At 44.7% G+C, this 27,690-nt stretch overlaps 2 protein-coding genes across 2 annotated transcripts; one reads left to right on the plus strand and one right to left on the minus strand.

Moving 5' to 3' along the window:
- Positions 1–1,687: 1,687 nt before the first annotated feature.
- LOC136370048 (merlin-like) lies at positions 1,688–21,717 on the minus strand. The gene is made up of 19 exons (XM_066333249.1): positions 21,464–21,717; positions 18,445–18,690; positions 17,169–17,286; positions 15,445–15,570; positions 14,960–15,082; positions 12,495–12,578; positions 11,913–11,981; positions 11,602–11,684; positions 10,885–10,960; positions 10,305–10,442; positions 8,612–8,686; positions 8,172–8,285; positions 7,647–7,769; positions 6,914–7,131; positions 6,022–6,124; positions 5,239–5,366; positions 4,560–4,710; positions 3,665–3,865; positions 1,688–2,709 (listed from the first exon to the last, which is right to left on the minus strand). Exons 2-19 carry the CDS (start codon positions 18,450–18,452, stop codon positions 2,674–2,676), a joined length of 1,974 nt encoding a protein of 657 aa, XP_066189346.1. The 5' UTR covers positions 18,453–18,690; positions 21,464–21,717; the 3' UTR covers positions 1,688–2,673.
- A 2,981-nt stretch (positions 21,718–24,698) lies between these two features.
- On the plus strand, positions 24,699–26,321 carry MRPS17 (mitochondrial ribosomal protein S17). The gene is given in 3 exon segments (XM_066333250.1): positions 24,699–24,779; positions 24,782–24,843; positions 25,889–26,321. Coding segments are annotated over 3 exon segments (411 nt in total). The 5' UTR covers positions 24,699–24,721; the 3' UTR covers positions 26,180–26,321.
- The last annotated feature ends 1,369 nt before the right edge of the window (positions 26,322–27,690 follow it).

Here is a 27,690-nt window from a genome sequence, read left to right on the forward strand (position 1 = left end):
GGACCGAGGTGCTCATGCAATAATCCATTCCCAGAGCGCAGCGCTCGCAGATTTTGAATCCCTGTCAAAAATGATGTCAGTTTAAACTCCAGGAAAAGAACAGGAGTGATGAGTGCCTGCTAGTGTGGGAACAGAGGACTTGGCAGAGATTCCCAAGGAGGATTTCCCAGCCAGGTCTTCCCGAGCTGTTGCAGAGCAGCCTTGCAGCACCATCTGCTGCCTGCTGCTCCCCAGCTCCTCCGCGGGCAGCTGAGAAATGCCTCACTGCTCGGGGCGACAAACCCTGCAGTCGCTCCTCAGAAAGTGGATCTGTCTTCTCTTCTTGGGGGAAAGCAGGGCTCAGGCTCCTCAGGCTGCCCTCAGCTGAAGCACAGCCTCCCATCCTGCTGCAGGTGAGTGTGAGCAGCAGCAGAAGCACCAACTTAGGCAATTTGATTGCTGCAAATATTTACTCAGGGTTTAAGCAAATTAACACCCTGCTGGCACTTCTCTTGGCAGTGTTCTCGCTGTGAGGGCACAGCACACCTGACTCCTTGTGTGGCTGTGCATTTCTGAAGCTGATCCCAGCTCCTCCTTGACCCATCTGGAAGGTTCACAGCAAACACCAGCTACTCTTTCTCCATCTAAAATGTTCACAGCAGATCACAGCTTCTCTTTCTCAATCTAAAAGGCTCACAGCAGATCCCAGCTCCTCCTGACCCATCTAACAGGTTCACAGGAGATTCCAGCTCCTCTTTCTCCATCTAAAAGGTTCACAGGAGATTCCAGCTCCTCCTGCCCTATCTCCAAGCCTCAAACACCCCTCCCAGCCTGCAGGAACGTGGTGCTGCACAGGAGCAATGCACAGCAAGGACACAGCAGGCTGAGAACAGCCTGCAAAGGCAGGTTTTGTGTTTGAGCCGGCAGGAGCGTGACCTTGTCCTTTTCTTCGCTGGGGTTTTCAGGGCTAAGTCCAAAGAAATAAATCAAAGGTGCCCATGATGCAAGTCTCCTCTCTGGGCCCTGCTCCATGGTGCAGCTCAGACACAGGAGCAGGAGGAAGGCCCAGCACGTGTGAAGGATGAGGGCACAGGCTCGGTTGGCTGTGGTAAGACACATGCCAGAAGAAAAGAGGGAACAGCAAAAGAAGAACCAGGGGGAATCCCAGCATTTCTCCTCACCCTCAAATCCGAGAATGTCACATTCAAAGCTGCTGCTGCAGCATTTCCTGGCTAATAGAGGAGGTGGTTCACTGGCCCAAATCCCGGCCAGTGCCCCCTCCCCAGCCTTGGGACCATGACAGCATCTGCCTCATCATTCTGGCATCTCTGACAGCTTCTTCCTCTCACACACCAGTCTCCTGCAGACAGCTCAGGAATTGTGTGTAACAGCCAATACTCCGCAAACATCTTGTGCCAGATCGAGCTGGGACAGAATTAACACAGCCCAAGCCACCCAGGCAAGGCAGCAAGTGCTCCCGGGGCTGGGAGCAGCCAGGGCAGCCCAGCAGAGCACTCCTGTCCCTCTGCACAGGCAGCTGCCATCCCCCTCTGTGCCCAGCCTGCTGCAGATGTGTACAGAGAAGATTTGGGTGTTTGTTCTCCAAACGTGCCTCGGCAATGCTGGAGGAATATTGACACAACATTCCCTTCAAAGCAAAAGGAAATTGAAGCTTTTCCTTGAACCTGGTTTGTTGCCTTTTTTTTCTTTTTTTTTTCTTTAATCGTAGCTTTTAGAACAAGACACTTAACAACGTTGCCATTCATTTTTACATACATGTCACAAGTTCAGCTGAGCTCCTGCTTTAGCTGCAGCTGAATGTTGTCTGCTTCCCCAGAGTGAAGGTTTGTGGAGAAGCAGACACTTGAACACACACAAAACCAGAAAATGCAAGTGGGTTTTACTAATGAGGCAGGCACTTTGCTGCATGCACCTCTCCACCAGAAACAAGTCCCACTTTAGCAGACACCACCAGCATCTTTTGTCTTTTTCTAACTTGTGAGCTGTGCTGCACAGAAGTGGGAAGGCAGTTAATGTATGCAAAGTTTGCTCGAGCAGAAAGTGCTTGATCTAGTCAGGGACTGGAAGAACAGAGGCTTTGCATTCCAAACAAAGGATTCCCCCAGGAATGGGAGGTATTTGAAGATGTCCACTTCTGCATCTGGAATTAAAAGCTGAGATTTCTCACAGAGAAATGCAAATCAATTAAGTGAACCAAGAAATGTTTGGGGAGGAGAAGGAAAATATTTGGCAGGCAAACACTAAAACGTCGAGCAGCTCTGTGGGAGTCATGTCCCAGGGACTGGACCAAAAACATAATTAGTCTGTTTTGGAGATAAACACCAAGCTTGTGCTCTGTTTTCTCATCCCAAACACCTCCTGGGCACTAGCTGCCTCACATCCTTCCTCCAGCAGCTGAGCTCTAAGTGTGTGAAACACCAAGGGGAGGAAGGGTTTTAGCAAAGTGTGAAGGGTTTCTTCCAAAGTGCACAAGTAGTAAACAACGTTTCCTCTGGGTCTGCACTGCTCCCAGCCACACTGAGGGCACTGTGGCATTCCCAGCTGATGTCACCTGCCTGGATGGCAGCTCTGCATCCACAGTGCCTTGTCTCTCACACCTGGCAGCAGCCAGAGCTGCCCAAGGGTCCCCACAGAGGTAAAAAGGCCACCAGTCTCACCAGGAAATGAGGGGCTTCAGATGTAGATCACATCTGAGTCATGCTGCTGAACCTGCAGGCAAATCAGAGAGGGAGAATTAGTTCTGGCTTAGAGTAATTCCCTTTGGTCTGGGTCTTCCTTTCCTCCAGCTCTGGAGCCTTTTGCAAGATGCTCTGCAACAGCTTTTTCCTCCTTCCTTAAACAAATGTATTTCCCTCATCCCTCAGTTTAGTCTTAGAAGTTGCTTCTGTTGCCTCAGAAGGAGCTGCTCCCTCAGCTGCTGCTGCACTCAGCTGTGTCCTTTAGTTCTAAGCACACCAAACCCTGAAGGAGGTATTGAATGTTATATTCTGGAGCTTTTAATTGATCCTAAACCCCTCCAGTTTTTGTTCAGATAAAGCACAGCAAATCCATCAGGCTTTCCCCATTCCCAATACCTTGCCCAATTAGCACTGCCTACAGACGGCTGATTTCCTTCCCACTGTTCCAGACCACATTTCCTTCCACCTCTTCTTCATTCTCCAGTCCAGTGACATTTTGAAGCAGGTTGTTTTTCTCCTGCCACCCAGCTCATTGCTCTTCAGGCCTCATTGACAGGGAGCACATGGAAGAGAGCTGAGCTGTGGGGAGCCTGGGTATTTATTGGTCTCTTCCTCCCTGCCTTTCAAAAGCAGAAGATAGGCACAGTATGTTTTAAGCTCTCTGTACCTGGGAGCACATTTCTCATTTCCAAGTCTGGCTGGTACAAATAAAATTTAACACAGATCCTCCTGCTGTGTACAGACATCTCTGCTTCATTTACCAAGGCTTACAGCTCTGCACTCCAGCTTAGATCAGAAGTGAGAAAAAACAGGCAGCCTCCAGTTATAAACATTCCCAAATGATCTGCCAGCACCAGGGGCTCCAAAATCCTGCAAAAAGGGAGGCTGGGACAGAGCAGGACAAAGCAGGTCCCTACAGGCAGCCAGCCCCTCTGAACTCTCCACTTTTAGGCAACATTTAGGAGTTTACTTACGAATCTGATTACCTTTATAATCTGTTTTCTGGTTCCTGTGCCCACACTGTTGGCAGCCAAGGAATTGGCTTGGGGAGATGACTTTTCCACTGGCACCGTGTGCTGAATTTTGTTGGTGCAGGGCCAGCTGCTTGCAGTGTTTAACAAGTAAGCAGGGAAAGGTCTTTGAGGATTTACATCCAGTGAATCTCCAGTTTTCATCCATGATGGTGCCTTTAAAAGAACAGAGCACATGGAAGTTTAATGCCCTCTCTATATCAACACTCATTAGGCCAAAAAGAACATCAGATGAGCAGTCGAAAAATAAAAGGCCATCTTTCCTCATCATTTTTCAAACCTCCCTCCTGTCTCTAAAAAAAAACCATTGACTCAGAGCCATTTTTGCTCCATGAGGAACAACCTGCAGACAAAGCCAGCCCTATTCCTACCTTGCTTCAGGAAGAAGTTGAAGAGTTTATTTAAATAACAAGCAACTTATGACAAAAATCTGGGTCTAGTTCCTCACTGGTTCCTCATTGCCTTCAAAAAAAAAAGTACACCAAGCCTTTTATGACCTTCACTAACCACAAAGCACATGAATGAGAATGTGATGCAAACTGCAAGAAACCACATTTAAATGTGTTAGTCACAACAATTTCATTTGCTTCAGGACCTTAAACCCCGACTGTGATTTCATAATCATAAAATAAGATGATTATTTTTTTGCTGATGGTCCTGGTATTCAGCATAGGAAAAAAAAAGGCCTTAAGATTTTGTTTTGACATGAATTTTCCTCCAAAAGTGTTCATGTTTCTAATATTTTATCATCAAGGATATTAAAGGCTTGGAGTGAAATACAGCAGCTCCCTTTGGCACACCCACTTTAGGGTTCATGCTGGAGAAAAGGACAGGGATTTAGGGTTCTTACACTTCCTAAGGAGCGATCCAAGGAGCCCAGGACTTCATTCCAATGGCTGTAAAGCCCAGCCTGTTTCTCCTCCAGTTTCAGAGCATGAATTTCAGACTTCAGTTCTTTCAGTCGATCTTCGAATTTCCTGCTCTTTTCTAAGTAGTCCAGCCTGGGTCCACACATTGGAGACAAAAAGTTTACAGCGGCAGGATTTAACTCAAGAACAGATGTTTGTGGAAGGAGGAGAGCTGTTTCTTGTTTCATTGTATGTTTTATGAGTAAAATGAACTCTGGCAATGCCAGCCTGGCTCCCCCTGCCCCAGTGGCCAGGGGTTTCACTTCTTTCCTTTTTGCTTCCTAAGTTTTTACCAAGCATTTCCTCCCAGACTAAGGGATGTCTGATGGATCAGCTCCCAGCAATTCCACACTTTAGCACTAGAGGGAAACTTCTGTCCTCTCACATGCTGTTACTTCAGCCCCTCCCCAAGACAGAAGGTTCTGGATTTACCATGCACTGATGCCACCAAAAAACAAACCTTCCCCTGTGAGAAAAGCCAGTCTGACACAGACATCAGCCACCCCAGCTCAGTAAAAGGCCTCCAGCCATATGCACATCCCAAATTATTAAAAAATGAGCTGTGATTCCCAAAGATTTCACTGCCTTTCCCATTCATTTGCACCACAGGCATACTGATACCTCTCTCTCTCTATCTCAAAGGAGAGCCTCTTGAGGTCGATGTCCTTCAAATCCAGCTTGGTGGATCCTTTGTCAAAGTTGGCATCTCTGCTGTCACCTGGGGAGTACTGGGGGTACTTGGCCATGTGCTGGAAGAGGCAACACAAGCACTGTCAGTCAGATCTGGTGGACTGGTTTGGGATTTATCTCCTCAGTTCTGCAAGAATGCCATCTTGAGTTATTTCCTACATTTCTGAGACATCCAGATGCTCCTGCAGCCCTTCCCCTGCACCCAGCTGAAGTCCACAACCCCACAGACCCAAGAGCAGAGATTTATCCTGGCTGCAAGTGTTTCTATTTCAGCAGAGAATGGAAACCCAGCCTCAGCAGGGCTGCAGCAGAAGAGGCAGCTGGGGACAGAACTCCAGCAGTGTTTTCTTGCTTGTTTTGTTGTCTTGGGGACAACTTCACCTGCTTTGCCTAAAGACAGAGGGACGTGGCAGGATGACACAGCTGGCCCAGCACAACCATGCCCACAAAAAGCTGCCTGGCTGAAATGGCACCATGAAGGCAAGACAGCCTCTGCTCCCTAAACCCATCACCAGTTCTGGACTTAACTTTTGCCTTGCCTTTGTCACCATCCTGAACAAACCCAGCTCCCATCCTCGCTGCTTTTCCACACCAGTTTGCACCCCCAAGTTGGGTGCAGCCACGCCACCACTCAGCTTGATGGGGGCTAGAAAAATGTCATCAGCACCTGACTACCCCTGAAGGTGAAGTGGTGCCCAGTGGAGCAGAACTTACAGGATAATTCAGCCTGGTTATGTCCAAGAGCTTCTGCTTGGCTTTGCGTTCGGCCTCGCGGGCTTCGTGCAGGTCTTGTTTCAGGTGCTCTGCCTCCTTGGCTCTGCAAGGGGAATATCCTGAGGGGAATGGCTCCACCAGCACGTGGATTTCAGAGCTCACTGACTGCTAGAGAACAAGCCCACTGCTGTGTTATCTTTACACCAAGGTACTTGAGGGAGGGTGCTCACATGGGCACAGCAGGACAGAGACACTCCTGCGTAAAAAGCTGAATTAATGCGATTTCCCTACTCCCCATTTCCATGGGCTCAGTTACAACCTGCTGATACAGATTCTCTGCAGGCCATTAGAGATCCTCCCTGAGGTGGGGAGAGGCTGCTCTTTATTTTGGCAAGCTTCTTGGCAATATCCTAAAACAAGTAGAAGGATTTCTTAATAACAGGGTTAAAAAATATCCTCTGTCAGTCAACACTGGCCTGCTCTGCATGCTCAGGGAACATGCAAACACTCAGAGTGGTTTATATCCCACACGAGTTTACCTGGTTTTACACTCCTTAAAGATCTGAAAGGGAAACAAGAGACCATTCACTCGGTACTAATGAATGAACACATATCTCACAGGGTATAAGGAGTAAATTTAGATAAGTAGCCAGTGCTCATTTGATGACACTAAACAGAAGATGCTTGTGCATTCTGGATCTTTCTTGCCAAACACCTCTACAGCTTTGCATCTGATCCTCTGTAAACCTGACAACAACAGCATCCAGGTGGAACAAACAAGGCACAAGGAGGCTTAGTCCCTGTGAAGTGTCACTTGAGGGATAATTCCCCCTCCTGCGCTTGGCTCCGCGGAGAGCAGCACCCTCTGCAGCCCCAGGGAAGCAAACCCCACCTCCTGTCAGACTCCTTCACCAGCTTCACGGCGATCAGCTCCGCCTCCCGCATCTTCTGCTCCATCAGCCGCTTCTCCTCCTTGCTTTTCAGAGCCGTGATCTCCAGCCTCTGGCGTTCCTGCTCAGCCTCTGCAGCGTTCTGGGCCAGCAGCTTGGCCTCTTCTTCTGCAATCTGGGCTTTCTCAGCCAGCAGCTCTGCTGCTTCCTGGGATCGGAGCTGAGGAGAAAGAATTTTCCTTAGTTCCTTGTCTAGAACCTACAAAATCATCCCTGCAGGCAGGCAGAAGACATCTTTTACCAAGAGATCAAGTAATAAAATATTATTTCTTTAATAAAAACCAGACACAATTTCAGGATCTAATGTTGCTCCTCTGCTCCAGATTTTCCCGTGTCTCACCTCTACAAAGCAAGGAGAAAAATCTTAGAGCTGGACATTAGAGCAGGACAAAGCTGAAGTCAGCCCCTTCAGTTGCCTCTTTCTCCCAATTTCAGCTGCAAGATTGTTCCCTTTCCCCCAGTCTTAGCCTGAAGAGAGCACTGTGAGCCAAGTGCAGGAGGGGATGGCTCACAGATTATGGCAGATCAGGGTTTTCTCAGGGATTCCTGCATGCCCTTTTCACAGTGACCAGAAACTCTCCAGCCTTGCCCGAGCTATAATTCCTGGTGTCAAAACAAATCCCGTTTTCAAACCAAGAAAGCCCATCAAGCACAAGAATATTCAGGCTGACCCACCAGGGCCTCGTTGGCCTGCCTGGCTTCATCTTCCAGCTGGAAGAGGCGCCTTTCCAGCTCTTCTTTGGCTCTCTCAGCTTCTTCTCGGAGCTGCTTCTCCCTGGCCAGCCTCTGGTTCTCCATCTGGAAGCAGGAGGAGCAATAGTTGGTGGGATTGCAGCAGAATTTCACCTGGGCCTGAGTGAAATGCAGCAAACCAAGAAGGGGCTGCTCTCCAGCTGGGGTGTTCAATCCAGAGAGGCTGGAGCTGCCTGAACTGTGCAGCACTGAACTCCTCAGGCAGGCACCCCCTGGTTATTTCAGACTGCTGGGAGAGCCCTTGGATTGATCTGTTTTGTGCCCCAAATCTTTGGGATCACCACACAGACACCTCTGACCTCCTCAGGTGCCACAGAGCTGCTCCCACATTCAATCCTGCTGCACCTCCTCACCTCCCGCACACTCTGATGGCATACAGGAGCAGCAAGGGCAGCAGCTGGAATAATAATCACTGCCTTCAACAACACAGGAGCAGGAAGAATCTACCTTTTTTCTGGCTTTTTCTTCCCTGGCTTGTGCTTTCATTTGCTGGATCTCTATGGAGTCCACTTTTCTCCTCCTCATAAACAGGTCGTGGTTTCCAATGCACAACTGGAAAATCTGGATAGGAAAGGCAAAGCAAAATGGGATTTGGATGGACTTGTGGCCCTGCCAGAGGGACAAAGAGGCCCACATTGGCCCCAAAGGGCAATTCTGACCAGCACAAGTGCTGGCAGCTCCAAGAAAATCAGCACCCAGGGCAGGCTCACAGCCAGGCACACAACAAACAGTTCAGGTAAGTCTGTAACAGGATGAGAGATTCCTCCTGTCCTTCACCTCCCTCTGATCCCATTTTCATGATTTACACAGGCTGATCTAGACTGAAATCCCAAGATCACAGTTTTGTTTACAAACAATATTTCTCAGCAGGAAAGCAGTTCACTCACCAGTTTGTTCACTTTGAGCTGAGAGGAGAAAAACTTGAAGACTTCTGCTTTTTTGTCAAGGGGTTTAATTGTTAACTGCACAGGCAAAAGAAAAACAAAAGAAAGGAAGCAGACTGAGGAAGAAAATGAGTTGAAATTATTAAAACCAATGCAAACTTGAGCTCATCTCTCTGGGGAAGCAGGGATTTATGCCACAGACAGGGGCAGAGTGATGTAAAACTGGTTTTTCTCCATAGAATCAGGCTGTGTTGGAGGATAAACCCCCAGTGCCAGTGTGGATGGGGGTTTTCCTAATGCCACCTGTGCACTGCCCACTGTCCCCAGAGCTCTGGAACAAACCCTGGCTGTTCAGGGCAGGAGGACAGGACACAGCAGCAATCCTTAGAAGGAGACATGGCCTTAAATCCAGGGAAATGTCAAACACCTCCCAGAGCAACAACTGAAGGGATAAACAAATGTGTCAAGGGGCTAAGGACTTGTTCTTCAGAGCAGCAGGTGAAAGCCCTGGAGAATTCCTCTCTTTTGCAGACCCAAGCTGTTCCCAGAGGCCAGGGAGGGTTTTCCTCGGTGCTTCACTCCATACCTTGTGCTCTGTTTGGCTGCAGAACAAAATATGGCCCATTTTTTTAAGGCCCTGTTTTCTGTGCCTCCCAGGTTCCCTGGCACTCTATTCCTTTAATTCATTGTCAAGGTATTTCCAGGGCATCTGAGTCACCAGGATCATAATGTCCTTTCACCCTCTAGGTAATGACTGGCTGCCTTTTGAGGAGCAAGGCTGTGATGTGTGATTGAATAAAGTGAAACTTAAACACAGGGCTGCCAAATTTCCCCCCAATAGGGAGTTAAAGCAGTTTATTCACAGATCTCAGGGGAAATCTGGTGAAATCAAAACTGTTTTGAAGGCAGCAGACCTCTGATTGAATAGACACAAATCTAAAATCTCATCTCAATTTTAGATCTCAATTTTCTGTGGGTCATTTTCCAAAAGGCCCACAGAAAATAGAAAATAGAACACAGAAAATAGAAAATAGAACATAGAACAGGCTGTGCTGCCCTTTGGCTGCCAAATTCCAGGTATTCCAGTACCACTGTAGTTTTCCTGGTTTTGTCCTTTTTCTGATTATAGCCTTCCATGCAGCCCATGAGCTGGACTGAGAATAAATTTTCCCCACTCCTTCACTTTCCAGAAGCCCAAGCTGGGCTTCACAGTGAAATTGCAGTGGTGGGGAGTGAAATCATGTCCCAACAAACTGGCAGAAGTGAGGCAGAAATCCATTAATACCTCCCTGCATGTCTCCTCTTGCCCCTGGGCTCCAAGCCTCAGCTTCTGCGTGTGCAAACAGCATTAAGGTTTTATGGATCATGGAATTCCTGCTGGGATAACTGAGGAAGCCAGGCATGGTGGCATTCATAATATCTGTCTTTTTCAGAGATCAACACATTTGTTTTGCAAAGGCCAAGCAGCAGGGAAGGAGCCAGAACAGAGTCAGAGCTCAGAGCAGCCTGGGGGAACTGAGGTGTTGAGCTCATCTGCAAGGCAGGGCTGTTATTTTTAGTTTTGGAACAAAGCTCCTCAGGATTTTCCCCTTCTCCCCCAAAATTATTTCAACAGAGGAAGCTTTCAGCCTGTTCCAAGAATCCCAGTCCACACCCATGCCCATGGAAAAAGAATAATATATCAAAGCCATCATACCTCTTTCTCACTACAGGAAATGTTTCTGATAGAGCTCCACTCAAAGGATTTATTGGGGGAGAACCTGTTATTAATGCTGTAGATATGAATACCTTTGGCATCAACTCCAAGCAGGAGATCTGTGTGGTTTTTATTTTGCTAAAAAACAAGAGAGATCAGTAAGTGGCATTTTTGGTGACATTAAACAACCACAGACAAGAAGAACATATTCTGGCAAATTGATATTTATTTGTATTTTAGGAAATCGGTGTTTATATAAAATATTATGAACGCTGTCACTGGTAATAATAAACTCAGTCCTCTAGGCTCCTTATAGCAGCTCAAATTATTTATTTCTCCTTCCTATTCCATACCTGGAGTTACTCAAAACTTTTGTCAGGTTGTAAAATATTAATCTTAACTCTTTTATTCACCTGCTCATTTAGCAGGCAAGAAAACCAAGCTGGGAAAAAAACCCCAACCAAACCAGCAGCAGGGAAAAGCAGAAGTCAGGAGTCCCAGTTCCAAACTCCCTGGAGGATTTTAAAAGGACAGCACCATTATCTGCAGCAAGTGAAAACTGCTAAAATAAGGCACTTACAGCAATTGGGAAATAATTGACACCGTACATTTCCAAGTCCTGGGCAATTTTCAGGTAGTTCATCTCAGCTTCATCCCTGGAGAATAAAGCCATGGTTATGAAATGCCTCTCCAGCCTTTCTCTCCATTTCCCTTAGAAAAGAACAGCCAATCTGGCCCTTCGGACAAACTTACTTTAGTTTTGCCATCTTGCTCTCAATAATAGAAAAAAAGAGGGATAATAAAAACAGCATCAGGACAGGCTAGAGGCAGTAAAGTTGCACCTATTTCAAAAGATGACTCATGGATAGTGTAATCTTCATTAAAATTCATTACAAGTCTTATCCTTGTGTTAGTTTTGCTACTCCATGCCTTGGAAAATCCCCCTTGCATTGTTTTCCATGAATATATTTCCTTCAGGAAACAGAGTTCATTAAGAAATGAGTTTTGGACAGAGCTTTTGGCCAAGGCCAAAGAGGAATGAGAATCTCTCCACTTGCTTTTCTTCTCCCTTCAAGGTAAATCAGTAAATCTTGAGGAAAATATTCAATAAAAACAAGCTAAGAAGCCTCCAGAACAGAGAGAAATGGAACCCAAATATTAGGAAAAGCTGCCTCTGGGTGCTAACAGATCTTATTTATTGTTTAATTGGATTTCCAGACGAGCTGAATTACACTGAAGACAACAAATCCCATAACTAAATGTCTGGGGTTGTCCCAGAAATGCAAAAATTTCCTACCTGGCAATACCCCTGTGCTCAGCATACCAAGCAGTGATCTTCTCTTCCCACATCTCTGCTGTCAGCTGGTACTGCCTGAGCACCTGCAGGGGAAGGAAGGAGGTTGAACCCCTGGGAAGATCCAAATCCAAGTTCTGCCTCTCCCAAGCAAAGTGAATGCAGAGATGCAGTTCTCAGCTTGGTCATTTGGCAGAGTTTTTCATGCTCTGATTAATCCCCAGCAATATCTGCACTGCCAAGAGGAGATTCAAAAATCCTGCACTGCAAAGAGGAGATTCAAAGATTTGGTTTTGTATAAAATTCAGACTCACCCTTTTGGGTAACAGCTCATCATGGGCTAGGAAGCCTGGCTCGTGGAAATTTGGGTCGTAGTCACCATACTGTCCCAAAAAAAGAAAAGTTATTTCAGTTTGTTAGAGGCAGAATGTTGGGGGAGTTGTGCCTTGCATAGTTTGAAGTGAAAGCTTGAAGCAGATTTTTTTTTTGGTTCCCCTCATCTGAGCAGTCCATGGAAGTTCCTTCCAGCCCCTGTGCCAGGGAGGTGGCTCCAACACAGTCACTGAGTCACCCAGACTTCAATCCTAACGTGGAAACCTTCAACTCCATCCTGAAACCTTCAATACCACCCCAGAAACCTCCAATTCCAACCTGGAAACCACCAATCCCATCCTGAAACCTCCAATCCCATCCTGGAAACCTCCAATTCCATCCTGGAAACCTCCAATCCCAACCTGGAATTTAAAGGGGGTTTTTTTCTAGCTGTGTTTGTACCTCCCAGGATGACAAACTTTACCAGCAAATTTTAGCCCTGCTGTGTTTTACACACCACCATGTAGATGTGTTGGTTAAACCAGAAAAAAGTCAATTAAAAAAGAGATTTTCTAGGCACAAACCTTGGCCTGAACAGCATAAGAAGCCAGTAAAACTGTAGCCTCTGGTGAGCAATAGATTTCTTCATCCAAGATCTGCTTCTTAACCTAAACCAACAGAAAAAAGGAGCAAGTTCAAAGTCAGGACTTAAGTCAGGCTTGAAATGAAAGCAGACATGCCCAGACTATAACTTGGCACCAAATATCACCTTTAGGAGTTCATAACAGCAACAAGAAATTGGCATTCAGGAACACAGGAAGCCTTTAGTTAGCATTGCATTTAATGAGACCAAAAATGCCAGTCAGCTCTCTCCACACACTTACATAAGGAGTCCTATAAAAGAATATCCTATAAAACATCAATTTTATTGTCTGTGCCTCATTTCTTTTAACAATTCTCCTATTTTTTTTTTCCTGCCTGCTTTGGTAAAGTCAGCTTTGCATCACGTCAGACATCAAATTTCAGCTTGGGAGGGAGCCCTGGAGGTCAGGTCTAAGCAGAGCAGGCTCAGGGCTGTGCAGCTGCCATATAAAACCCATAAGAGATGTTCTCCAGAATGAGAGAATAAAGGAGACCCTCAAAAGAGAAGCTGAATAATAAAGCACTTAATTTATTCATTTTCAATGGTCCAAAGTACAATCAGACAATTCTAAAGAGTCTTTAAACATTCTTTTCATTTTAATAACCTGTGGTGCTACCGAGAGCAGGGGTGTAATAGTTCGTAAGGTATTTGATTTTAAATCAGTTGTGCAATTTCTGTTTGAAAACCTAAAGAGGGAAGGGGAAATTAATCTTCCCAAATCCTCCTCTCAGGTGTATTTAGCTTAGGAACAAGCCAAAGACAACCCAATTTTGCATAGCTCACAGTCTTAAACATTTCCAAATAGAAAAATGACTTGAGCTAGCACAAGTTCTGTTGACAAACACACCTCTGTAGGTGCTGGGAACTGAAATGAACCACCAAGGAAGTTTTTGCTTTTAAATTTAGTCCCTGGTGAGCACAATCTATGAAGCTGAGTTACAGTGCAGGGAACATTCTTCCTAAGCTGTTTAAAATGGAAAGAATGAAAAGATTTTTTTTTCCCCATTTGGAAAGCTCCAGCTTTCACTCTCCACAATGCAAATCATGCTCCAGAATTTAGAACAATGTGGATAAATCCCTCCTAAGGGCCTGGGTTGTTTTTGGGGTTTCTTCTGATCAGTTTTCACAAGATTTTTTTGTTACACTTCATGAAGAAGCAACAAATTACCTCATCTTTAAGCAGATAATATTTAGCTTTAGTCACTGACATTTATTCAGGCATTTATGGCACACTAATTTGCAAAGGTCTGAAGAGTCAGGAGAGCTGAAATCTTCAGGCATCCAGATGTCTGTACATGTTTTTCCTATTAGCATCCAGGTGTGAGCTGAAGCTCTTAACAGTCAGGAAACTTTGCAAGTTCCAATTTGTTTCAGCCTTGTTTTCTTACTTTGGAATGAGAAGAATTTGCTAATTGCTTATCTGCTAGTTAAGGCAGGTTAAAGGAGTAAAGAAAAGGAAAAAAGAAAGTGGAAAAATCAGGATTAAAAGAGTAGGAAAAGAGTTCTGCTGTTCTCATTCCTTTCCAAAAGATAAATTTCCAAGTGGTTAAAGGTTCTGGATGAAGTTCTGGTGGGTTTATGAACCGTCAGAGCTGCAGCATTTCCCCATTATTTCATTAGCACATCCTCCTCAAGGAACAAGGGAATTTACTGGGTTTATTTCCAGCTGCAGACTGAATCTATCCCAGCTACCTGCACAGACACATCCTGCAGGAATAAAGCAACACTCCAGAGGCTGAAACCTCCAGAGGGACTCCACAGCAACTCAGGAGAGAAGCTGGATGTCCCAGCCATTGGAATTGGCCACCCCAAACTCAGCTGTGGAGCTTTTCCTGGTTGCTCCATCTTTATTTTTGATAAAGCTCTAAGATTTTGCTCCTTCATCTGATTTTTGATGGAGCTCAAACGGTGTCTGCTGCTCTGCTCCTCTTAAGCCTTGCCAGGTGAACAAACCTGGACTTCAGAATGCCTGTTAAATTCCAGGATCTTTTATCCCTACAACCCAAAATGAAGGTTTAAGGAGTCTTGTTTTCTGGAGGTTTTGCCCTCCAGCACGAGATCTCCCCAAAAGCCTCACAGTTCTTTCAGCAGTTCCAGCTTTGCATGATTTTTTTTAACACATATTAAGGAACAAAACAAGTCTGGAATACTCAGGTTTGGAATTATCCCCCCAAATTGCTGGGTGTTGTCACAAAAACCTGCAGGAGATGAAACATTCCGCTTACCTGGACACCAAACCCACAGCAGGCAGGAGAGATGTTTGTACTTTATAAAAATAATGTCTACAAAGTTCTTGATACAGCTGAAGCAAGCAAAACTATCCTGAGCTGCCAGCAAGATCAAAGACAATGCAAAAGGGCTGGGGGAAAATACAGAAGGAATTCGTGGTTCAAAACTGTTCCTGACCTGAAGGAAGAATAAATGCTGGGTAATTTCCTGTAAGAGTTCCTCTTCTACCTTCTCTGGGTAGAATTTAGCCAAAAAATGAAAGCTAATGGGATCTTCTTTGGGGATTTCTTGATCTAATACCTGTTTGCAGATAAAATAAAATCAAATCAGCAGCAAAAAAGATGCATGAGTGTCTCCAGGTAATATTCCCAGGGAAAATCAGAAAGCAGCCAATAATCCACTTACAGCAGCCTTCCCATATTTTAGAGGGAAGGGTAATTCTGAGCTTTAATCTAACAGCAATCAGTGGTGATTAGTGTGGGATGCTCCAGGTCAAATGGGATAAAAGCAATCAGAGCAAATAATCCAATTGTAGCCTTAAAGAAAGCCACCATGTCAAATTCTGAGTGGTCATGGAACACATCCCTTTAGTTCCCCGTGCTCCAGAAAGTCAATATTTGTAGAAGTAAATAATTAATTGCCACCCATTTTGTCTCCTGTACCTTTTTGTCCATCTTTAACCAGGTGCACATTCCTTTAATTGTGTACTGCAAGCCAAAGAACCAAGTCTCCCTTAGACCAAGGGCTCGGCACACCAGGTCAAACAAATCCTTTCCCTTCCACTTCATCTGAAAGAGAGAAAAATCAAGAAAAACATGTCTATCCTAAATGAATTTGCTCCGTTTTAGTCCTTTCCCCTATGAATTCTTGTTTCATTTTTAGGTTTTTAATGAAATATTCTTGCTGCTGTGTCAGAGTTGCTGTGTTCCACCTCCTCTCCTTCTCCAGACACATCCAGAGAGCAGCTGGAGTCATTTAATTGACTTGAGGGAATGAGGATTGTACCATTGATTTCCTGGGATGTGGGAAGTCTTTATTAATATTTGTACAAAATTCTGACTCAATGGTTTATACAAATTGGAAAGACAGGAAGCCAGGGGAAATCAGATCAGGACACGGGGTATGAATGCTGAACAATGAGAGCAGATCCACCTTTCACACCTCTCAGGTATTTCAGTGGCACCAGGCCAAGCCTTTACCCTACTCTGATTTAAGTGAGTCTTCTTAAATGCCCTCATTTCTATTTAGCAGCCACAGAGAGCAAACTTTGATTCAAGGTCCCACATCCACACACATCTGCTGCCTTGTTTCTTTCACCAAAGAGGCTGCTCATCTGTTTCCTCTATTTGACCACGTTTCAGAAAGCTGATTTTATCTAATTGCTAAAACTAAAAACTGAATGGCAAAAGAAGAGTGAACTTTGAGGCAGTATTTGAGTGGAAAGCTGGAAATCATCCCAGCAAACGAGCAGTGTCTGGGGAGAAAGGAGAGGTAGCAAAGGAAGGAATACAACAAATTGTTAACCAGGACTCTGATCTCTAAATCAAGTTTTCTAAATCCTTTCTTTTCACTACTCTGCCTGCAAGTTCTCCACAGCAGTAAGTCATACAAATTAATCTATTCTGTTTCTGAAGGACCTAATAAATTACATGAAATGGCTCACACAACAGTCAGGTTTCACTAAAACTGCCTGTCCCATTGGAACTGAGTTTTCTAACTCCCCAGAATACCTGTGAGTCTTGTTTTGCTATTGCTGGATGATTAGAATTAATTAATCTGTCTGTTAATCAGTTCTGTCCCTTCAATGGTGCAGCCCAATTTAATTAGCAATCGATCATTTCTTTTTCTCCAGCCATGATTTCCCTAATCAATTTATCAGATAGCCATAATTAATTGAACTGCCAGCTTTTTCATCAATCCTTTTTTCTCTTCTGCCCAGAGATCCAAATACTCATTTTCAGGTAAAGAACTGGAGTTTATAAATGGCAAACTGGAAGAGAATGTCCTAGATCAACAAAAGTTACCTGTTTATAAATTATGGAAGTGTCTTTTTGAGTTGTGTGAGTTAAAAAAAAAAAAAAAAAAAAAAAAAAAGGAAACTAGAATTTCATGGAGAAGTCGGAATCCTTACAAACAACTGGAACACTTATGAAGAAAGCAGGTTTAGTGTTAATTTAGCTGTGTCAGTCAAATGGATTTCATGCAAACAGCTTTAAATTCTGAACAGAATTAAGAGAAGAACATACTTGAGATTAAATAATCCATGATTTATAAAAATAACAGATCAGTTTTAAGACCATCCACGAGCTGATAATCTGAATTTTTCAAATCTCTTGCAGATACAAAGGGCACTCCCCAACTGGCCAGCATTTGCTGACACTCTCACCTCACAGCTGAACTCCATCTCAGCATCCACTGTTATAATTCTGACTTTAAAAGTCTTTGGTTGTTTCTTCTTCAGGCCTCGGATGGACATATTTTTCAGCTGATGAGGGCAGCCACACCTGAAATCAAACATTGAGGGGTGGAAATTCAGCAGCATTTCCTTGGTTCCATTCCAAAGTGTGGAAAGGATGAGTCCAAACATGCAGAATAAAGTCACGTTTAGAGGTGCATTTTTTGTGTCTGCTAAGGATGTTGAAAGAAAAACCTTTAAAATTAGCTTGCTCCTTAAAGTAAGTTGCTCAGAAAATGTTATTCTTGTCTTTTCTCAGATTTTTTGCTCTCACAAATAAAATTCTCTTTCTCGAGGGTCTCTGCAGCATCTCCACTCAGTAGAACACCAGAAAATACAGCTAAATTTTATGATTTCAAGCACAGCACAATCCTTTTCCATCAGTTATTGCTCCTTCAGCAGCTAAACCATTGGGTTTCTTTACAACATGAGACTTTAACTCCCTGAATTATACAAATGCCAAGAACAGATGCATTGAAATCCAGCTGAATTTACCACATTCTCTTGTGCTACTCACTCCGGATGACAAAAGTTATTTTGAACAGGAATTTTCCCAGTGAAGTTCTTGTGAAATTAATTTAATTTTGCAGAAGCTGACAGAAAATTCCATCAGAAATCTTCTGTTCTAAATGTAATCACCCCCATGCCACCAAAAAAAAAAAAAAAAAAAAAAAAAAAAAAAGCACAAGGGTTTTGTGGAGACCAAATATGGAAAGCTGGAGTGAAATGATGGTGTGGATCTGCTCCAGGCAGTTCTCAGGCATTTCTTTCTGAGCCCAGGAAATCACCCTGCAAAGGTTTTTGCTTCTTTTTACTTTATAAAATTAACAGGTCAAACTTGTATAAAGCAGTGAGAATCTGTGAACTGTACAAGGCAAGAGACTGAGGCATTCCTGGTTTTCCTGCAATATAAGACTATTACAGTGTGGCAGAATTCCAACCTCTCCTTGAGGAATTCCAAAATAAAGCTCTAGTTTAAACTGAAAATTTCCATTTGCCTGCACCTTCCAGGATTTTATAAAATATTCTGCTCCCTTTCTTTCTGCAGAGCTCTAAATTGGCTTGCAAATGCACTGATTTTCCACTTACTTTGTTTGTGTCCCTCACCCACAAACTTTGAGCAGTTCAATAGGAGGTGAGACAGAAATGGAAGTTTTCCTTTACAGATTAAAAGAAAGCTGAAGCAGGGAACAGATAAAATAGTTACCAAATCATAGGGACATCAGAGGCAGAGCTGAGAACAAGTGATGGAGACAACTCAGAGTGGGGAAGATGAGCTCAGGAGGAAATTCATCCTTCTGACACCACTGAGGCCAGCTGGGGAATCCTCTGCCTCCAGTTGGCTCTGGGGAAGCTTCTGCTGAAGTCTTGTTTGGGTTTGGGGCACCACTTCTGGAGCTGGGAAGAAAATTAGAGAGAGTCAAAAGGAGAGGTCCAAGGGCTAGAAAATCATCTGTGGTAAGATGAAAGCACTGGTTAGAACAGAGAAAGGACGAGTGGTGAGACATTGTGATGGCTGCTCTTCAGGACAAGGAATAATGGCCTTCATGAAGCTGCAGACTGGGGAAAATTCAAGAATAGTCAGGATCTTAACAGTGCTGGAAAAGCCCAGGGTGGGATTTCTCTGTCTGAACTTCTCCCCAAAACAATGTGACAGCATTGTCCTTGAGACTGGAGGGACCTAAACCCTCAAAGGACTCCCCCCAAGCTGGTTCCTTCTGGCAGCAGCCCAGGAGAGGCCACACCACCAAAACCCAGTGGAACCCAAATCCCATCACCCCCAGGGTACCTTTCTCCTCAGGGATTGATTATATTTTAGAGGGAAAACCAGATCCTGCCACAAACTTTCCTCTATAATTTAGGCAGCCAACCGAGCAGAGCTCAGGTCCTTTCTACTTAGCACAGCAAAAATGTTTTCAATTAAGGAATAAGGGAATATTGACAACCCCCAAAATGACCACAGCAATATTGACAAGGACAGCATCGTGAGATGGCCTCCAAACCAGCAGGAAATTACCACAGACCTTTTTTGATCTCTAATCTGCAAAATTAAATTTTAACCTGTTGCATTCCAAAGCTCTTTCCCATCAGTTTTCTTCAAAACTGTAAATAGTTGTACCATTGGGTACAGCATTTATAGCCTGAGAATTACAGGATTCTACACAGAACTGGAAATAGTTTTGTAGGTCTCTAGAAGAAACATCAATGGCTGAAAACTAAGGAGAAAAAAAGCTTCATAATTCATTTTTAATATGCAACCTGAAACAGCCAACGGAGTTAAACAGGAACTTGGAGTTAAGGCCAGTACAGAACATTCTCAGAGTTTCATATGGAAAATTCTGAACAGATAAAATTGAGCAGCTGGAGAAAAATGTACTAATTTTCTGAAAATATGAGAAAAATACCAGAGCTTTTCACTTGGACTTTGAAGTTATTTCTTTTTTCTTATATAACCAGGTTGAAACGACAATATAATTTGTTCAACATTTCCAATTGCATTTTTTTGTTGTTCTTTCCAGAATTTTTATTACATGGAAAAGTACATTCTGACTCACAGCAAAAAGACATTTTTGAATATCAAATTTTCCCCAGAAAAGTAAACTGCATTTTAATCAATAGCACTGGTAAAGAAATTGGAAAGGGTTTTCACACTGAATAGCTGAAATGAATGTCAGATCCTGACAACAGAAGCAAGAGCACTTAGCAGATGAGACTTCACAAAAGAAAAAAGAACTTTTCAAATACGAGAAATCTCGCTGAAAAAAAAAAAACTATTGGGTTTGCAATTTTTTTTTGTGTAAAAGTAAAAGCAAACCCTTCCCTAGATCCCTGCTAACAGCAGCCTTTAACTGGGAATCGAGTGCTCCAAGGCAGAGCTCCTGACACTCAGCTCCAGTGATTTATCCCTGCAGGTGCCACAGGGATTCAGAAGGAGCAACATGTGATGGATCAGAGCATGAATGCAAAATAGGGCAGGGTGATAAAAGATCCCTGCCCAGCCAGAACCTGGGAACAGGGAGTTCAGGAGCTGGGAACAAGCAGAGGGAGATGATAAAACCTTGGCGTGGCGAGGGGGAACGGAGAGGCAGCGATGGGGAATAAAAATGTGAAGGAACAGAACATCCTAAACTCTGTGTTCATGGCCAAGATGAAAGGAGGGACATCCAGCTCTGGATTTGAGTGTTCTCTCTCCTGGACATGGAGAAAGCAGAAGCAAAGCGTGAGGGGGTGCAGTGGAAACTGGGAAGAGCAGGAAGAACTGGCCAGGTGACTGTTGCAGCAGCGGGGCCGATGTGTGTCACTTTGATCCACGTGGGGAGTAACCCACACCGCTCACTCAGGACAGTCAGAGAGAGAACAGGGAAATCAGCACCGCCACACACACCCCGAGCTCGACAAACCCACCAGGCTTCAGCACCTTGCAGACAAACACCTCCAGGAACAAGCTGCCCGAGAGTGAGGGAGCAATTTCTTCCCAGTGTAGCATTTCCCAAGTGAATGGATGGGGTTTTGCAGGGTTCTCCACGGGGTATAAAAACGTCCCTTCGCGTGGCACTGCCTCTCAGTGACAGCTGGCTCCATCCAGCACACTTGGGGCAGCCACACTGGGGTGAGAAATCATGTTTCCACTCACACACACACAAAATTCAGCACTTTTTAGGCGAGAACTCGGGTGCAGACAGGCAGTGGATTAATGGCAATAGAGACCCTTCTCTCACACCCCCAAAATGAATCTGCCCTGAAGGATCAGCATCGTCCCTACAGGAGCTGCAAATATAAAATCTTTGGGAGAGCAACGAGGATTCAAGAGACAAGGCTTGGGAATTACTTCAAGAGCCACCAGCAGAAGATGCTTGAAGCATCCACTGCACAAGCACATTAACATCGCCACTAGTACACAGTTTGAAAGAGTATCACCGCTGAAATATTTACTGCAGCTCCGAGTTGGCGAATTCCCCTGACTCATTATGTTTTCTCCCAGTTCCTGAATTTCCATACTCCAGCTCAGGAATTAATGCAAGCGATTTGAATGCAGACAACACAGGCGAGCGTCGTGCGCTTTGTGCAGTTGTTGACTCACGCTCCTGCCGGTGCTCCCTGCCCGAGGAACAATTTAAGCAAAGAATTCACTTTTGTTTTAAAATGGGTCAGCAAGATAAAGGGTTTTCTTAGCACTCGCTCTGAATAGAAGTTATCTAAAGTCACCAGCTGGAATCAAGACTTACCTCACAGATCCTTTTTTGAATGACGATTAGAAGGGGGGGAAAAAAATCCTTTTTAATCCAAAAACTCCGTATTTTCCCCTGAGACATCAATATCCAGCCCTCACAAGTTTTGCCACTGAGAATAAAATCCAAGAACAACTTTTGTACTTGATCCCCTTCCCTTTGTTTCCATGAACTGCGGCATGTTAGCGCCCTCTGAAAAATCAAAGGATCGCTTTCCCAGGTGATAGGAACGGCTCTTAACCATTTCCTGCCTGCACCGGGGCTCCTCCCAACCTCCCGGCTCTGAAATTCAAGGAACCAGGCACCAAAATAAGAGAAACCCACGAGTTTGGGCTTGGAGAGCTGTCAAAGAATAATCATGAACTTCTGAATAACTCTTCGGATGGTGTTTGATGGGACTGTTTCAGCAGTGTCTCCTGTCCTCCCCATATCAGCCACCTTAAGAAGGAAAACTGGCCAGAGTTGTGCTGTGAATTAAACAGGATTCCTCAGCTCTCCTATTCCTGCGGTGAGAGATGATGGGACACCCACCCCAGAAAGAGAACAAGGCTCAAAACTGGGCAGCAGCCAAAATACCAGCACAAAGTGGTAAGCGAGCACATTTAAATTTAAAAAAAAAAAAAAAAATGAAAAAAAAAATAGGCGATGGCCTCAGCCTGAAGTCACAGGGAAAGACCAGGAGCATGTTACCTCAAAGTTCACCAACTTTGCCATTATTCAGTTTCTAAGTGGTTTGGGTTTTTTGGGGGGTTTTGTTTTGTTTTGGTTTTTTTTGCTAACCCTCCCTTTTATACACAGATTTACAGAAATTGAGTATCTGTCAGATTATGGAGCTCTCACTCCATATCTACTATAATTATTCTGGATTTATATGGAAAACCTTCAAGATTTGTCTCACGTCCATCACTTATCAGCTGGGGGAAGAGCAACACACTTGTTGATGTGCAGAACCCTCAAAGAGGCTGCACTGAGAGTCAGCTCCATCCCCAAAATTCCATACAAAGGGGTCCCTCAGCACCCACAGCCTGTGTTTGTTTGGAAGAGGAGGCTCGGGGAGGAATTTCATCACTCCCCACAATTATCTGAGAGGAGCTTGTGGTAAGGCAGAGTCACTCTCTTCTACTGTGCTTGCAGTGAGAAGACAAGAAAAACCAGCCTTAAACTGAGATGTCAGATTCAGATTAGGTATTAGAAAAGATGTGTTTCACTGTTTGGGAGGTCAGGCATGGGAACAGGCTGCCCAGGGAGGTGGTGGGGTCACCATCCCTGGAAATGTCTGCACCTGATGGTGAGGGACGTGGTTTGGGGTTATAGTGGAATGCTGGATACACAGTTGGACTTGACCATCAAAGAATCACAGAATACCCTGAGGTAGAAAGGATCTATCAGGAACATCGAGTCCAACTCCTGACACTGCAAAGGACATCCCAGGAATCCCACCAGGTATCTGAGATCCTGAGCAAGGTTTGCTGCCACATAACATTGCACTAAGGAGCCTGTTCCAGTGCTCCACCACGCCGTGGGTGAAAAAACTTTCCTAGATATCCAACATAAACGTCCTTTGACTCAGCTCCACCTCCTCGAGCCTTGTCAGACGTGAGGCAAAAGAGATGCGTACCCACCTCTTCCCCTCACGAGAGTATTGAAGACCACAACGAGCTCTGGCCTCAACCTCATTTTCACCAAGCTGAACGAACCAAGTGACCTCAGCCACTCCTCTCAAGGCTTCCCCTCCAGACCCCCTACCATCCTTAAAGAACTCTTAGGGAATCTCTTTCAGATTTAAAGACACACTCCGGCTACCACGACCACTCACTCCTCCCTCACCGTCTCTGAGGGAACAACCGCCGCCTGCGCCTTTAAATACCCCCGCTAGGCCCCGCCCCCTCCGGCCCCGCCCCGGCCCCGCCCCTTCCCGCGCGCGGCGTTTCCGGGCCCGTCCGTGTCAGGGCCCTGAGGCGCGGCGGCGGCGGCGGCGGTGAGAGGGGCCGGGGTCCCCGGGTCCCCGGGGCTGGGCGCTCCGCTGTGGGGCTCCCCTGTGCCGGGGCTGTGCCCTGGGTGCTGCACGAACCGCCCGGCTGAGCCCCGCTGCCTGTGCGGCCCTGCTGGCGCGGAGGCTCCGGGGCAGGGCCTGGCGCGGAGCGCTGTGGGGAGCCGCGGTGTGGGGCGGGGGGCTCAGGGCTCCCTGTCTGCTTCGGTTTCTCCTTTCATCCCTGTCCGCCGGTGCTCCGTGGGTGTTGTCTGTGCTGCACACGCTTGTCTGCGCGGGGTGTTTAGCCTTGGGGTACAGGAGGGCCCCCCACACTGAATCTTTCCAGCCCTGAACACCCACAGCGGAGTCAGGCGTGGCAAAAGCAGCCCCCGAGTATTTGCTGAAGCGTTTCATCCTATAGCTGTGTCCTTGTATCCCTAAACTCTTCTTTTGATGCCTTGCGACATCAAAGCAAGTTACAAATTGGGGGGCATGGAGAATACACAGGTGTTGGTAGTGCTTAACAACTTATCTGAGTGGGAGAGAAAATGATCATTAATCTCCGTCAGTTTTAATATTGATTGAAGCCTTCTATTGGTTTTCCCCCTGACTCTTGCAAGAGTGGTACAGAAAGCCCTCCCTAATTAAACCCAATAAGGTAATGGAATATGATTTACTTGCAGGAAAGGACTCAAAAGCAAATACATGTACTATACATCAGACAGCTCTTTGATGTGTCATTTGTGCCTTGAGAAGCTCATTACCCTCCTTAGGTTTCATCAGCTCAGCTGATAATGAGAGGCACGGAAGCAAATGACTTTGAACAAAAGCTGTAGGCTGCTCCTTGTTTGGGTGTACTCTGTTCTGGTGAACACGTTTCCACCCTAAACAGCCTTTGGAGTGTGAGTTAAATGAATAAATTCCACAGCTGCACTTTTCTCTGTGGTGTTTGTAAAAACTGGGGTGATTCAAAGGAGTTTTGTGAGGTAATGTCTCCTCCTCATGCTGTTCTGTGCAGTTCTACTGCTCTCCTTAGGTAACTTTTACTGATAGCAAGGACATGGTAACATACCCTCTGTATTGTCAAAAAGGCTGAGCTAGTGCAATAATTGGAGTTCTGAACTGTTCTTCCAACAAAATGACCTAATGAAGCTGTTGGTCCAAAATAAGGGAAATTTTGGTATTGATCAGAAAGGGGTTATGTTGTTGTTTTTTTTTTTACTTTGTTCCAATAACACATCTGCTTTCCTTGCTGCCAGGCACTGCATGACCATCAGTGAAGGATGTCTGTCCCACGTGGAGCTGTCCATGCAAAATGGATAGTGGGGAAAGTCATTGGGACCAAATGCAGAAAACTGCCAAAGTGAGAGTGACCAGGCTGGTGCTGGATCCCTACCTGCTAAAGGTAACACCAGTGCACAGCTTCTCTTGCCTGCTGGGTTTGGTGTTTTGTGGAGAAATGTTCTGTTGATTTGACTCTTAAAGGTTTTGATGACTCTTTACAAATCAAACTCCTTAAGGATCTGGCTCTGGGGATGGCTGCAAAGGATGAAAAGCAGTGAGTGGTGAGGACTTACAAATTACCTGCTAAATTTATTTCTTTGAAGTGCCTTGTTAAAGCACTTCATTTGATCTTTTGGGGGAGGTAAGCTTTTGTTGTTTCACGCTCAGATTTAATGTTTCATCTTGATGTGGAACATGCTTTGGAGGCTTGACAGTTTCTTAGTCACTTGTACAATAAATTCTATAGATTTTCTTTTTCCTGTATGCATAATTGTAACATTACTGTGATCTTGGATTTATTCCTTGTCAATGCACTTCAAACAGGAAGGTTTAAAATTGTATTTTCTCCATTTTAAAAAGGGAAATAGAGGGAATGGAGGTAGAATAAATTGCTTTTGGTGACCAGAAGATTAAGGATAGAGTCAGGACTGGAAAATGGGTCTTGTGGAGCCGATTTCACTATTTATCCAGTGGAAGAACCTTTAAGTATTTCTTAACCAAATTTATCTCTTAAAGGGTTCTGAATTCTGCTGTTCCAATAAGAAAGTAAAAAAAAAAAAAAAAAAAAAAAAAGCCTTTTTACGTGAAAACAATATTTCAGCAAGAAAACTCTCACACAAAAAACTTCAAAATACAGATTTCAGAGCTTTTTCTTCCCCATCTCCTTTCCCCCAGGCTCAGTTGGCAACACTATCCTGACAAGAGGTTGGGAAGGGCAGTGCTGTGCTTTCTGTGGAGAACCTGTAGAGTGCACAGTTTCATTTCTTTTCATGATCCACACTAAATCTCACCTGAAAACATGCATAAGACTCCGGTGAAATTTATTTATTTGCTATTAATTATATATTTGCCCATTGCGTGATTTTGAAATATCGTGGTAATGTTTCTCTTTATTTTTATTTTTATTATTATTGTTATTATTATTATTCTTTTTGTTCCTTTTCCAGTTCTTTAACAAAAGAAAAACCTATTTTGCCCATGACCCACTGCAGCAGTGTGTTGTTGGAGACATTGTTCTTCTGAAAGCTCTGCCCGAGCGAAGGAGCAAACACGTGAAACACGAACTGGCTGAAATTGTGTTCAAGGTTGGCAATGTCATAGATCCCATCACAGGAAAGCCCTGTGCAGGAACCAGATTCCTGGAAAACCTCTCAGATTCTGAAAACCTGACCGAGGCAGATACTACCTATCTAAGTGAGAAACTTCAGGAACTTAAAGTTTGTTCAACAGACAAATAGTGGGAGGAAATATTTTAAAGCAGAGGGCTTCCAGTTTTTGTCTCTCTCTTTGTTGGGGGTGTTTGAGGCCCTGCTGTGGTATGTTCAATGTTTCAGTGAAATCTGTAGTCAAAATAAATAGTAAATGTAGTTGCTTAATGCAGTGAGATGGTTTTTTGCAGATTGATGGGCACTTGGAGCTTTGAATGAAAATAGAGAGAAAAATACAAGTTTAGTGTTCACACTTCATTTAATTATCTGTAGTTTTGGCCCAGTGACAGTTCCCAGAGCCAGCTGCCCTCCTGGAATGACCCCTCTGAGTTAAGACAAGACTACAGCTGTGGGATGTTTCATTTGGGTGGGAGGGTCATTCTGTTATTTGATTGTTCTGTACTTCAGGCAGTCTTTCGTGGTTTGTAGGGTTACTGGAGATGATGCCATTAAAGCTTTTGGAAGGAAGTGTAGAATTTTAAAACCAGCTGCATGCTTGTGTCCTTATCTCCTCTTTACAGTGCCTTCTGACTTCCAAACTCTCACAAAAACACAGCCCTTTGCCTTTACAGTGGCAGAGAGGTGAGAATCAAAGCTTTGGGCAGCTTAGAGTGATTGTCTCTGTCATCTGTCCAAAGGCAGGATTTTGTTCTGGAATCTCTTTGAGCTGCCAGCAGGACAGGAGAGCTGATGAGAATACAAAGCCAAAAAGTAAAAGTAAAGGTGATTAGATTTAGTCTCGTCAGAAAAGCTAATTAAAACAACACATTTTGGCAGGATAGAGGTTTGCTGCGTGCTTTAATGTGGAGCTGAAGGCCAGAGCAGCTAATGATGAAAGATGACTTTATCCTGGTGCAGCTCTGGGGATCTCATGTCCTCTGCTCCAGGACATAGAGCAAGCTGAGAGCCTGCAGCTGTTGCAGCAGCCTCGTGTTCCTGACTTTGCATCTAAAAGGGCATCTGCCTCAAAATTTGGCCCCGTGGGAGGGGAGAGGGGGATATGAGAGCTGTGAGAAATCCTGCCCAAAGTGGCTGTTGGTCTTTAGGATCAGAAGGAAAACAAGGTGTATCAGACCTAAAAATCTTACCCTCTGACCTAAAATACTTTAAGCAACTGAGTAGCTTCCAGTTGTGTTCTCTGCTCTTATCAGATTGTTAAAGATCATTTGCCCTTTAACTCCCTACACAAAATCAGTTCTGGCTGCCTAAAAAGCCTGACTGAACTCAGCAAATGATTTGGGACAGCAGGAATGAGAAACTTTAACTTTGCTTCGGTGCTTCAAAGCAAAAAATGCTGCTCTTTGAATGCCAGTGTTCATGTGGAGTGTCAAGAGACCTTCATTGAAATGTCTCTGTGTAAAATACTGTGGGCTCTGAGGTTGAGGAAGTGCTTTAAGCATGTGGCTGTAGGTTTTTCTTGTTGTTTGTGGCAGAGGTTTAGGTTTATGCAAATTCCTCAGGAACTGGAGCTGGCTGATCAAAGGAAAGGGAAAACCTGAGCTCTGACTCCTGCCCAGGTGAATGTAAAATGTGAAACTTCA

This window comes from Sylvia atricapilla, chromosome 20 (genome assembly GCF_009819655.1).
Source record: "Sylvia atricapilla isolate bSylAtr1 chromosome 20, bSylAtr1.pri, whole genome shotgun sequence".
Classification (NCBI taxonomy): Eukaryota; Metazoa; Chordata; class Aves; order Passeriformes; family Sylviidae; genus Sylvia; species Sylvia atricapilla.